This window comes from Felis catus, chromosome B1 (assembly GCF_018350175.1).
Source record: "Felis catus isolate Fca126 chromosome B1, F.catus_Fca126_mat1.0, whole genome shotgun sequence".
In the NCBI taxonomy this organism is placed as follows: Eukaryota; Metazoa; Chordata; class Mammalia; order Carnivora; family Felidae; genus Felis; species Felis catus.
The window spans coordinates 198,848,029-198,861,893 of record NC_058371.1 but is presented as its reverse complement, the minus strand read 5'-3'; the positions used below and the strand labels follow the sequence as shown (position 1 = coordinate 198,861,893).

At 49.1% G+C, this 13,865-nt stretch overlaps 1 protein-coding gene across 11 annotated transcripts in view; it reads left to right on the top strand.

Annotated features, from left to right (window-relative positions):
- The window catches only part of STX18 (syntaxin 18), a 131,429-nt gene that overhangs the window by 82,917 nt on the left and 34,647 nt on the right, over positions 1–13,865 (top strand). For all 11 annotated transcript variants that reach the window (XM_045056595.1, XM_045056594.1, XM_003985508.6 and 8 more), the window contains 2 exons: positions 1,507–1,584; positions 1,988–2,054. In XM_045056595.1, the coding sequence (XP_044912530.1) occupies positions 1,507–1,584; positions 1,988–2,054 (145 nt within the window). The remainder of the gene's footprint in view (positions 1–1,506; positions 1,585–1,987; positions 2,055–13,865) is intronic.

Sequence of the window (13,865 nt, the reverse complement as noted above, 5' to 3'; positions counted from 1 at the left end):
AAACATTTCGTAAGGGTGCCGGGGCACAGCGGACGGATGGTGTGTGTGCGTGCCTGTGTTGTGTGTGGCGTTCAGGGGGCCGTGGTCGAGGCACGTGGACGAGGAAGGAAGAGGGTCATCTCCGCACTCTAGCTGTAGTATTGGACTTTGGGATCCAACTGTTGCGCCGAAGAGGAGGGCTGTGGAGCCAGGGGGGGCTGATGTGCCCACCCCAGCCCCACCACATTCTGCCCAGACGGCTTTGGCAAGTCACTTAACCGCCTTAGGCCTCAGTTTCTTCGTCTATAAAATGGAGACAGTGCCAGGGCGTATCTCTTTGGGTTGTTACGAGAATTCAGTTGAATTCAGCCCATGCTTAGAGCCGTAGTTGGCCCTTGGGTTATCAGTCACTTGCTTCCACTGATGTTTCACTTTTATCGAGGCAGTGAGATAGCTTCCCAAATCGTATATCCTCCTGGATTCTTTCGTAGCGTGCTTAGACGGATACAGATTGCGTGAAATAGCCCAAAGTTCAGAGTGGGCAGATGGCTGCTGTGTTCTTGACACTGACTTCTACCTGGGAAGCTTCCATCACAGCCCTGAAGGGCCATTGGAGTCTGACGACAGCTATGGGCATTCTTGCCCGAGAAATACACGTACACCCAAAATTTTGTGTGCAGTCTCACGGATCCGCTGAATCGCTCAGGGGAATCTCCGGTTACGCAGCCGTATAATAAAAACGTGATTCATGTCCTGTCCCCCTAAGGGCCTGTACATTCATTGAAATCACCTAGAAAATACATGATTGTGAATAAAATCAGCAATTAGGTACCAAACCGTGTGAGCTTGGGCTTCTTGTTGACTGAACCGTGGCAGTTTCTTTGTGTGTACAACAGAGCTCCAAATTGCCTTTGGGATTAGCAGTAATATGTGCTGAGTGCTGCCAGAGGGCCTGCCCGCCGCAGGCACCCGGTCTCCCAGTGAGTGGGAGCTGTCCTGCCACAACGGATGGCATGGACTCGAAGACAACGTGATAGTTGCAGAAGCCGGGCATCCTTGTGGCTAAGACAGTCCAGGAAGGTTTCCTTGAGAAGGCCTCCAGGTCTGAGGGGCGCTTGGAACGTGAACGGCGGAGGGGGAGGACGGAGCATTCCAAGCCGGAAAACAGCACCGACCGGCCGGCTGGTGTGTGGTTTGAGTTTGATTTAAACGTGTTCCTTGAAGGTCAGCTTGAGCCTTGGATGCTGTCAGTACAAACGGGGTCAGCTCTCCAGAAGTGAGCCACATCGAGTACGAGCCCTGCGTGCTGTAATAAACCATAAATTCTTTGACTGTAGTTTTTCTGCAGGTTTAATCTTTTGCTCGTGCGAAGCCCAGTACAAGTGGAATGGCACTTGACAGAAGGCTTGTTTTATAGCCGTATTTTTAAAAATACTTTCAATAGAGAAACTGTTCTAAGGAAGCTGATGAATTGTTCTTCGGTGTAATTGAATACGGAGACCTGACTGTTGTCCTTTTCTGTTCCAGCCCACAAGGAGATACACTCCCAGCAAGTGAAGGAGCACAGGAGTGCCGTTCTGGATTTCATTGAAGATTACTTGAAAAGTATTTCTTTTTTTTTTTTTAATTTTTTTTTCAACGTTTATTTATTTTTGGGACAGAGAGAGACAGAGCATGAACGGGGGAGGGGCAGAGAGAGAGGGAGACACAGAATCGGAAACAGGCTCCAGGCTCCGAGCCATCAGCCCAGAGCCCAACGCGGGGCTCGAACTCCTGGACCGCGAGATCGTGACCTGGCTGAAGTCGGACGCTCAACCGACTGCGCCACCCAGGCGCCCCGAAAAGTATTTCATTTTATCTTAAGGGTCAAATGTGGCATTGCACGATAGACGTGATGCAAGATGTAGCTTTGCTAGCTGAAGACCATAGTGTCTCATTATGTTTCGTGACACCCTTGCCTGACAAGCGGTTTTAAATGGTCTCTGTTCTGGTGTTTTCCCTACAACAGGAGTTTGTAAACTTTACTCAGAACAAAGAGCCATCCGAGTTAAGCGAGTGGTGGATAAGAAGAGACTGTAAGTATTGTCTCTGTTGGTGTTCCGTAATTAATAATAGTAATAACGACAACGGACGTTTGTGGAGTCTTCATACTTTACAATGTACGGAGCTCGGGTGTCTTCGGAAAATGCCATAGCCAGGCCTTACTGAGCCCTGACTGCTGGGCACGGTACCAGATTCGTCGCGAGCTCGCAGCTGCCCTACGGGGCAGGTACTGTTGTTATCCCCGATTTCCGGACGGGGCGGCTGCTGTGGGGCGGCTATGGGGAACTCAGGAGGTAGCAGCTCTGCGGTTCGAGCCCAGGCTGTGTGGTTCAGAATTCACACGCACGCCCATCCTGTGTAGATAACCCTGTGAGGCTGGCACGGTGTTAGCCATCTCACCTCTTTCTCTTTGCGCCCCCCCCCTTCCCCACCGCCTCCCCTGTGCCGCTCCTCGTGGTCTCTCAGAGTGTTTTCCTGAGGCCGGAGCTGGGGCGCAGCAGCCAGTGAGGCCCACCCCCCCCCCCAGCTCACCCGCGGCACGCACCTCCCTTCTAACAGGGCACCTGCTCGGTGCCGGGCGCTGTCACGAACCCTCTTTGGCAGGTGAGGACATTAGAGCCCCAGCAGATTAAATGACTTGCCCAAGGCCACACAGCCAGGAAGCAGCAGAGCCACGCTTCGGTATCTCCCGTGGCACGTGTCTGTCCCCCGAGCTGTCCTCCCTGGAGGAGCACGTGCCGGCTTGTGGGGCACAGGGACTCAAGACTGCTTCCCCTCCAGCTGCCCAGCCTGAGACAGGGTTCTTAAATGAGCGAGGAGCGAAGGTCCGGGCTTCAACTCTTGACCACTTCTGAACTGGTCTGGAGAAGACTGGAGGGTGTTCTTTCAGAAGGTAACAGTACGTACTATTGGGCGGCAGCTTTTCTTAATTCCGATTGTGTTGAGACCCCCAGCGCCAGCCCCGGTTTGGTGCTGCACTAGCAGGGCCTGTGGGACTCAGGGCCGAGATCATCTGCGGTGAGAGGGCACGGAGCAGACGGCGAAGGGAAAGGGCCCCCAGGCGAGGTGCAGAGGAAGCCAGGAGCGGGCTTCTAAGGGTCCCCTCCAGTGGAGTCACCCAGGATGTGACTTGTGACCACTTGTGTGAACTGGCCACTGGGGAAGCTTATTAGAAGCTCACTGGCCCAGGGATTTTACTGGGGGGCTGCTCACAAAGGCGCCTTCTGCTTGGCACTTACCAAAATTCCAGACTCCCAGAAGGAAAGCCCGTGTTCCGCATGAACCACACTGTTTGCACAACGGTTCAAGCACAGGGAGCCACTCTTAGCAGTTAGGGTTGCGGGAACCCTCCCGAAGTCCCAGTTCCCAGACACCAGCCCAGGGCTGAGCCTGTGCACAGGTCTTTCCACAGAGCAGTCTCGGGCCTGCACGGATACTTGTCCCCACGCTGGTGAGACTCATTTGAAATTGTAAATGCCAACGAGTGGAAGCATTTGCAGGGGATACTAAGTGGATACGTTAATGTGTTACCTGTCGGCAAATAATTACTTGTTTATTACACAAGGCAATGAGGAGAGGCAAGGGGGGAGAGAGAGAGAGAGAGAGAGAGAGAGAGAGAGAGAGAGAGAGAGAGAGAGAGAGAGAGACTGCCCTCAAGGAGCTACGACTCAGGCTGGTTGCTATGGAAACATGAAAAGGTAGCCAGTTTCATCAGGATGTCTCATAACTAATTAGCAAGTTCAGAAGGGAAAACGGTGCCATCGAGTAGCACAGCATCGTGCCTTAGAGCTCAGACTCTACGCCAGACAGCCTGTGTTCTTGTCCCCGCTCTGCCACTTACCAGCTGTGTGACTCTGGGATGATTGCTTGACTTCTCTACGCCTTCGTTTCCTCACTCGTGAATTGGAGAAATTCAAAATACCTACATCGGTGGGTTGTGAGAACAAAATGCATCGGCGTATGTAGGGCAAGCGTTCGCATGTGTTCGTCTGGACTGTTACCTCCGGTGAAGCGTTTACCGCGTGTTTACCAGTGTGTCAGCTTATTTCATCCGATCCCCGACATTTGATCCTCCCTGTTAATATTAAGTATGAGCATCTGGTTTTGTAGAGGAAATTGAGGCCCGGGGAATCTGGGTGACTTGCCCCGCCCCCCACAGCCGCAGCAAGGTTTGAACACCGGGGCAACGTGGCAGATTTCTCAGCAGGCTTTGCGTTGGATCCCAGAAAGGGACGACAGAGAAGGCAGGCAGTCCAGGCTTGGGCAGGGGTGTGGGAGGAGGGGTGCCCAGAGCCGGCCCTGAAGAAGAAGAGTGGGCTCTGGCCGCGTGTGACTTACCGTCCACACGGGGTGGCGGTCACTCTGCCTCCCAGCCACCAGCCGGAGAGGCGCCCGTTTCTGCTTCCCCAGCCAAGCGGACCCCGGCACTTGAGACTCAGCAGGCACCCCGGGTCAAGTGAGAACGGGCTTTTGCTGCCGCCGCCTCAGTTCTTGGTTCTCAGCGGAGGTTTTGACCAATTAACGTCAGTCAGATGGGAGTTGTTCTCATTTCCACAAGTCAAGTACAGCCTCGTCTCCTGCCGAATAGCTGCCCTGTGCCAGTTACTCTGAGCAAAAGACCTTGAGGGAAATAACTGTGTGACCCTCACAGTGTAGTCCAGCCTCCTTCCAGTTCTTTCCTCACCTTGTCCCAGAAGACATTGCCCAAAACATACATGAAATTTTACCACTCTCTTGCTCCCCATGTCTTACCAAAGCAGAGGTTCGTAGCATGGCATTCAAGGCTCGTGATTGGACAGCGGCCTTTGCCTCTTGGTCGGTCCCTGTGGATCTCTGCTCTGACCACACGTGACTCCGTCTGTGTTCTGAAGAGGCCTTGTGCTTTGAAGCCCTCGTGCCTTAATGCTCGCTGACTTCTCTGCCCAGAACGCCTTTCACGGAACCCTACGTCTTCTGTCCCTCCTCCCTTCCCTCCTGTGGCGAGCAAACTGATTTATCCTTCCAGCCCCAGTTAGGGTGCTGCTTGCTCTCCAGAGACTCCCTGGCTCCCGCAGGCCGTGCTGGTGGCTCCTTTCTGTGTGGGTCCCCTGCTCACCGTCATGGCCCGCGTCACCCACACGCTCTCGGAGGGCTGCCGTCGCAACACCCGAGCCCATTACGTGGCACCATGCCTGGCCTGGCCTGGGGAGGCCACTCGCTGAGGGCTCTCGAGTGAAAGAGTGACAGGGTGCCTGAAGATAAGTTGCCTGTGAGGGTTTTTATCGTCAAGTCGGATCTGTGGGAACTTTGCTTTTGTATTATTTTGTTTTGATTGGTGATGGTTATTGATAAAAAATCACTCTCATAAAACGGATTCGAAAAACCCAAGGGCTCATGTTTTATGGCAGTGTTGTTACTATCATGTTTCTTTCGTTCTAGGCAAAAGTAAAGCCTATTTATTAGTTAAGGAACTGCTTGTTTTCAATCTGTCATAGTACAGGATAAAAGATACTCTATGCTGGTATTTTTTTCAGACAAGGTGATGGCACACTAATCTCTCCTATCAAAGGGCACTTACTTGGATGAGATGTTTGCTCACGTAGCCAGAAGTAGTCTCAGCTGACCTTTCTGCAGTTCCCTGTCTATGACTGTTTTCTTAGAAGGGTAGCACCCTTGTTAAATGTGACTTTTTTCTTCCATTCCCCTGGCAACTGTACAGCAAAAGGAAAAAAACAAATACGAGATAGAGATCATGGATGTTCCACAAAGCCGGAAATATTTACCATCTGGCCCTTTACAGAAAAAGCGTGCCGACCCCTGGCTTACAACAGGCTTTCTGAGGTGAAGGACCGCTTTTTTGTTGTTTGTTCTTTGCCATCCATCGTGGATGGAGGTGTATTCCACCGCGCAGGTCGGGTTCACAGCTTGGGGCGCAGGCGACCCTGCCACCATAGTTTGAGCTGAACTGATGAGCAGGGTGTGTTTCTGATGAAGGGGCAACGTCAGATCGCCGTAAATGTCTGTATGTTTACTCTGTGTTTTTATCCTCGTCTTGCAGCAGACCAGTAGCAAACAGTCGGTAGCCTGGTGCTGGTCTGCGGAGCCCCCTTTGTGCGGCCCTGGCTTGGTGCCCAGTAGATACCTGTGTGGGTGTGGAGATGACTTGCTCAAGGTGGCGTGAGGTTCTCCTGCTGTGGGAGCGCACGGTGCCTGTGCCAGAGGAGATACCTTCGTCTGAAAGTCACTTTTGAAATGATGGAACGATACTGAAAATATCTTTTTTCTACCTAGAGCCTTTGTTGGGGGCAGAAAAGAAGTGTAAGAGCCATACTTAACTCTGGAACATGGATCACTTTTCTCTAACTTTTGTATAAGGGCAAGAAGTTGTTCCACACGTTTTCTTGTTTCAAAACTGAAAAATCTGTTTCTCTCCCTCTTTCTGCTCTTCTCAAAATTTTTTTTGTTTTTGTTTTTTGAGAAAGAGTGAGGCTGCAGGGGGAGGGAGGGAGGGAAGGGGGCGAGAGAGAGAGAGAGAGAGAGAGAGAGAGAGGGAAAGAAAATGAATGAATGGAAATATGTCACATAGGCCCAGCATGCGTGGGGCTCCATCATCATGACCTGAGCTGAAATCAAGAGTTGGATGCTCAAATGACTAAGCTACCCAGGCACCCCTGTTTTTCTCAGATTTTAAATAGAATCCCAAGATTTTCAAATAAGGGATTTGGAAACAGATGTTGGCCAGGTGGAAACTGTGTTGATTGCAGTTAGGAAATGAGCAGCCTTCAGTTAGAGAAATCAATTTAAATAAGTCATGGGGTATAAACTGATCATTCCGATGACTTTTTAAAAATTGCTTTTTTCAAAGTGCCTTCAACTAGTTAATCTGTAATTTCCCTGAGGATTGCAAGAGACATTCTGTGTATAATGAGATCTGTTTTTATCACTGTTAAAAAAAAAAAAAAAAAGGGCTCTCAGCTTTGTCTACTGCATTGTAATCTTTTATTCATTTTAAATTGAAAACTGGCACATTAGCATACTCTCCACACAAAGGATCACAGACATTCCCAGAGCCCTTTATCTAAAAGTCAGTTAAGCCCTTCTTCCTCAACAATTCAGTCCTGCAGCCCCGGGGTGGGGCAGGGTCAGGTGGGTGTGTAACTCGGTGGGGGCCACAGCTCGGAAGGGTAGGTCAGGTCCTGAGCCTGAGTGGGGGGGGGGGGGGGGTGCGCCCTTGCGGGGGAAGAGTGGCAGTGGAGGTGACCCCTTGGTTATATAATAGGATTGGTCAAACAAGTGAATACATAAGGGTGATGGAAGCCGGTTTTGCACATTCTGGGAAGTGAAAGGGCTAAAACCAGAATGAACCCTGTGGTGTTAGATTGGAATGGAAGGTACCAGTGCGAACTCATGGTTTGCAGTTTGCATAGATAGATGCGGAACTATGGTTGTGAGTATGTATGTGTAGGTGTGCAAATGGCCTGGAAGCAGGGACACCCCAGTAGCGATAAGCATACTTAGCATTCAGATCCTGGCTTCTAAGTAGCAATTTCAGCTTCCAGGAACCAGAGCTCCTTGCAGAAATGGCTCCGTCTGGGGCCAGAGGAGGGAAAAGTATAAAATGAGCCTGGAACCTTTGTCATAGCAGGCAGCAGGGAAGGGCTCAGAGGATGATGGGAACATGGGAAAAGGACAGTTTGAAGGGGCTTCGACTGGCCAAATTTGAGACAGTTTGAGCATCAAACCAATGCTAGTAGCAGAAGATAACCTGAATAAAATAGGACATCTTGCATCCATCTAGATAGGAATCCGTAAGTGAGTACATTGAAGGTTTGGCATTGATAACTCCATCGCATCAAAGCACTCCTTCCCCCAGTACTCAGACTTACAAAGGGGGAAGAGTAACTTCCGCAGTGGGGAAGCCTGGCAGCCACCACCTTAACCAAGTGACGGAGGGAAATCTGGGACAACCTGCTAGGAGGCCCTGGGGAGAAGGTAGACGAGTGTCACTCTTTTATGCCAAAGATGCATAATCTGTCTCCAACTGTGGGGAACAGCAGACAAACGCAAGCTGAGGGGCTTCTGAGAGGATAGCTGGCACGTTATTGTGTCTCAAGGTCATGAAACTCAGGGAAAGACTGAAGAACTGTTTACACCAGAGGAGCCTAACAAAAAATGACCACTGGATGCACTGTGTGATTTCGTTCTAAAGGATGTCCGCGAGACAGCTAGTCCAGTTAGAATGGGGTCCAGGGAAAGGCTGGAAGTCACGTGTCGACGCGAAATTCCCAATTTTTGATGGTTATATTCTGGTTGTATCAAAGAATGCTCTTGTTTTCAGGGAATCCTGAAATACTCAGAGGGAAAAGGGCATCAGGTTGGCAATTTACTGTCTGATGGTTCAGGAGAAAGCGTTCTTTGTACTCAAGATTTTTGTGCATGTGATTGTTTCGCGACAAAATGCAAGCCTACAAGATCCCATGTCACATTTATTAGAATAGCCAAAATAAAAGTGACAGGTGTTGGGGGCGGGGGTGTGTGTGCAGCAGCTGGAACTCTCACCCACGGCTTCTGGGAGTATAAAAGAATTCTTTATTAAATAGCCAAATAGTTCTCCAGAGGGCAGGGCCGTCCTTGACCCAGAGGTCCCACTGCTGGCTTCCCTGTGCCTCCATACCCTTGTGCCCTTACGTGCTTGGCAGAATATCACTCCTCTCTCAAGAGTGCGCCCAAGTGACTGCTCTGCAAAGCCCCTCGTAATTTCTACGCTCGGAGTTGGCAGTAGAAGGAATTTGTAAAATACTTACATTTTACATGGTACTTTTTTCATCTACCGTTTCATTTAGCCTTTGCAACAGCTTTGAGTTGCGATATTACTTCTGGAAGCCAGGTTTCTCATTGTCACAGACGTGAGGAGGGGAAAACCAGGATGAAGATCTGTTTCTTTGGGTTGGAACGAAAGCTACTGAAAGCCACTTTACAGATAAGGCAACTGAGGTCCAGCACTTAGAAGAGTAGCCAGGAGAGTATCGATTGTGTGCCGGCCTCCCCTGCTGGGTACGGCCTCGCGGATGGTCCCAGTCTTGGCGAGAACACTTTTAGAAGGCGCTGTCTTCTCCGTCTTGCAGATGAACAGAACTCAAAGAGGATTGGGGAGAAAATGGTCACACTGCCAATAAGCGGCAGGCTAGAATTCAGGCTCCCTCTCCTCTCCAAACCCCATTTCTAAATGTACCTTTCTCGGTCAGCCAGACAGTGAGGTAAGGACCGTGTCTCTGACCGCCGGGGGGACTTGTGGAGCCTGTCGGCCTAGAGGGTCTTAGAAGGGCGGCAGGTTGGCGCTGCTGAGCAAACCGCCGAGGAGAAGGCCGCCCATCGCTCACACATGCGGCTACCACCCCCCTCCCCACCCTCTCCCCTGCCGGTCTGTCGGGCCTCCTTAAATCATCCGCACTTCCCACACAACACCGACCTGGAAGACCAGCCCTGGCTGGGCCAGCAGTCGGAGGCCGCACTGGGTCCCTTGCGCAGACTAGAGAGGGGTGGCCCCTCCCCCGGAGTTTTAAAACTGTTGATGGATTGTGTCAGCTGGTTTCTTCTGTCCCCATTGGTCTGCACCTTGGTAGAAGGAGAAGTGCATGTAGCCTTGGGATTGCACAAGACGTTTTCTTTATGAAACCACTCTGCCTTTTCTTACTACGCGGTCATGATAGCCGTCGCGGTGGTAGTAAGGGTGGTAGGAACAGCCAGCTTGTGCAGCTCTTCGCATATGCTGTGCAGTGTGCTCAGCATTTGCATACTCAGCATTTGCATACTCAGCATTTGCATACAAGCCAGTAGAAGGTACCATGTTGAAGAGAAGTAGTCAGAACTGGGGAGCCCCTGGGGGGCTCCATCGGTTCAGCATCTGACTCCTGATTTGATTTTGGCTCAGGTCATGATCTCACTGTTCATGAGACCGAGCCCCACACCGGGCTCTGTGCTGACAGCACGGCGCCTGCTTGGGATTCTCTCTCCCCCTCTCTCTGCCCCTACTTTGCTCGTGTTCTTTCTCTCTCTCAAGTACACTTAAAAAAAAAAAAAATAGAATGGCCATCCTTGCCTTGTCTGTGTAAGGGGCAAGGATTTAGTACAATGCTAGCTGTAGGTATTCTGATATATTCTGATATAGCTGCTCTATATCAGGTTAAGGAAATGCTCTTCTTTGTCACGCGTTCCCAAGACTCCCCTCTGGTTCCGTGATTTGCTAGGAGGACTCCTAGAAATGCTGCTGTACTCATGGTTAAAGCATACAGATTAAAAGCAGCAAGGCTAAATAACAGGCATGTAAGACAAAGTCCCGGAGAAACCTAGATGAAGCTTCCAGTTGTCCTCGGAAAACCGCACCTAATTCTCCCGGCAATGAAAATGTGTGATGTCTGGCAACACGTACGGAGTATTGTCAACCGGGGAAGCTCGCTAGAGCCTTGGCATGCGGGGTTTTCACTGGGAGTCAGTCATGTAGGCACGGAGCACCCAAATAGCCGACCTTCGTTACTCTGTCTCCAGTCCCTCCAGAGGTCAGGTCCGCACAGTCTGGTCCGAGGCCCCCATCAGAGATCACATGGTTAGCATAAACTCTCTGGTGTGGTCCAAGGCTCCAGGTATACAAAAACACTGCTTATCAGGCAGGATATTCCAGGAGCATGGAGGTTTTCTTCCAGGAACTGGTCCAGGGCCACTTTCTTTCTAATGGGCAGAGTTGGCACACCCCAAACCTGCTGAGTCAACCTTTTCCTGCACACCTTCTAGTCCTAGTTTGTGAACGGTTTTTATCTTGAAGGGATCTTGAATTTTTCAAATGCTCTTTCTGCATCTAATGAGATGATATTGTGGTTTTCTTCTTTTCTTCTAATGTAGTGTATTACATTGATTTAAAAATGTGAAACCAACTTTGCATACCTGGGGTAAACCCCCCTTGGTCATGATGCATGGTTGTGTTTGTATATTATTAAATTCGGTTCGCTTATATTTTGTTAAGGAGATGTACATTTATGTTTGTGAAGGCGTTTGTCTAGTTTTCCTTTCTTGTAATGTCTTTGCTGGGTTTGCATACCAGAAACTCACAAAGTCTGTAATTGTTCTCTGTCCACTGGTGTTCAGGTCTACCGTATCCTGGCCTTTCTCCTCATTTTAGGGAGAAACATGGAGTCCCTCACCACAAAGTATGCGGTGAGCTGTGGTTTTCTGTCAGCATCTTAGCAGGTGCAGGACGTTCTCTCCTGCGCACAGTTCTTCCTCTTGTGTGCTTTGCCCCACAGCTGTGCCTGCACACGTTTTCGTGATGTCTTTCCACGTCGGCGTAGCACTCCCAAGGTGATACAGCCAGTGCCACAGCGATGGGCGTTCGGATTGTTTCCAGGCTTTGACTGTACTACAGTTGAATTACATAATTGTTACAATGAATGGCCTTGTGCAAACCGTTTCATATTGTTGCTGTGTCTTTGGGATAGATTCACACAAGTAAGATTGTTGCATTAGAGAGTAATAGGTCTGTAAATTTTTTTTTAATGTTTTATTTAGTTGAGAGAGAGAGAGAGAGAGAACAAGCAGGGGAGGGGCAGAGGGAGGGCAGAGACAGAACGGGGTGCAGAAGTTTGGAAGCGGGCCCTGTGCTGATAACAGCGAGCCCATGTGGGACCCAGACTCACGAACTGCGAGATCACGGCCTGAGCTGAAGTCGTACACTCAACCAGCTGAGCTGCCCGGGTGCCCCCATATACATCACTAGATGTTACCACATTTTCCTCCATGGAACTTAACACCATTTGGCATTCATACCCATCAGTCTGTGAAAGTGTCTGCTTCTCCACAAACTGACCAACCCGCTAGTCTTGTGATTTTTTTGCCAGTCTTCCAGAGCAAGAAATTATGTCCTGGTGTAGTTTTTAATATGCGTTATCTTTTTAAAATATGTTTTTAATATATTTTAATGTTAAATTTTAATATATTTTAATTTGAATATATTTAATACATTTTTTTTGAGAGAGAGTGCCTGCATGGGTGTATGGGCGGAGGAGGGGCAGGGGGAGAGAGAGAGAGAGAGAGGGAGGGAGAATGAATGTTAAGCAGGCTCCACACTCAGCACAGAGCCCAACTCGGGGCTTGATCCCACAAGCACGAGATCACGCATGACCTGAGCCAAAATCAAGAGTCGAACCCTTAACCAACTGAGGCACCCAGGCGCCGCATGCATTATCTTATTTTGAGTGAGAGCAAGCATCTTTTCATATGTTTAACAGTTTGGGGTTCATAGCAAAATTGAGCCGAAAGTACAGGGAGGTTCCGTGCACCCCTCCCTGGTCCCGCTCACTCACATACCCTGCTGTCGGCATCCCCCACCACTTCTGGTGTGTTTTTGCCGGGCAAAAAAATATATCAAAAAAATTTTATGTGGTTAAATTCATCATTTTTTCCCTTCTTGCTTCTGGATTTTGAGTCATACGAACTTTTTTCCACACCTAGCTTAGAGAAGCATTCACCCGTGTGTTTCTCCCTCGTGTACGATTTATTACGTCTGTATCACTTGTGCGTTTGGACTTGATCTTGGTGCGCAAAGTGAGGAAACTTTGATCCTTCAGCCCCCTTACTAAGCTTGTATCGTGTGCTAAATATCTACATACATTCGAGCCTGTTTTTGAATTTTCTGTCAGTGGTTTGTCAGCCTTTCCAGGCCCTGATACCGCTCTCTCGTGTAGGGTTTTTCTGGGCACGTTTTGCTGGAAACATTCTCACGTCTATAGCACAGTTGAGTTTACAGTGAACACCACCTACCTGCCGTCAATCTTACCCTTTACGTTTTACTGCACGGTGCTTAGTCCTCTTACCTTGTTCAGGTCTTTGACAGGGAGTTGTGAGCATCAGCAGCAGCTCTGTCATTAAGTACAGTTCGATATTTATTTACAGTTTTTCCTAACATCCTTACATGTTTCCGAGTGAATTTCATAATTGATTTGGTCTGGCTTCAGGATGGGGGAGGGGAACCTGCTGATATTTCTATTCGGATCGGTATGCTTACATTTATAAATTAACTTAGGGAGAACCGACATCTTTTTTTTTTTTATGGCTAAAATAAATTTGTTATTTATTTATTTGTGTTTGTTTCCAGTTTTTATTTAAATTGCAGTTAGTCATCAAGCCCTGCATTGGGTTCTGCACTGACAACGTGGAGCCTGCTTGGGATTCTCTCTCTTCTCTCTCTCCCCCTCTCCCCCCCTCCCCCACCCCCGCCAAAAACAAATAAACATTAAATAAATCCCAGTTTACATACAGTGTATTGTTAGTTTCAGGTGTAGAATTCAGTGGTTCAGCACTTGCATATCACACCTGGTGCTCATCAGAAGTGCCCTCCTTAACCCCCATCACCTGTGTAACCCATTCCCCCTGTCCTCCCCCCGTCCTCACCCCCACCTCCACTCCAGCAACCCTCCGTGTGTTCTCCATAGTTGAGAGTCTGTTTCATGCTTCGCCTCTCTCTTCCCATCACCCATGTTCATCTGTTTTGTTTCTTAAATTCCACGAGAACTGACATCTCTATGATATTTCTTTTTCCAGTCCAAGAACATGATATCTCTTTCCATTTGTTATAGGATATTTTTATATCTTTGAAGAAAATCTTTTAGTTTTTCACACATAGGCTTTGGGCTTTTCTTGTTCAGTTTATGCTGTGATACTTGTCATTGTTAGTTGTTTATCTATTGTTTTGGCCATTGCAAATGGGGTCTTTTCCCCCTGAATCTTCTCACTGTAAGCCTGGCACTTTTTGACGAACATTTAAGCCATTGTTTTGTTACTACAAGCCGTGCTGTGATGGATATGTCTCTGTGTGT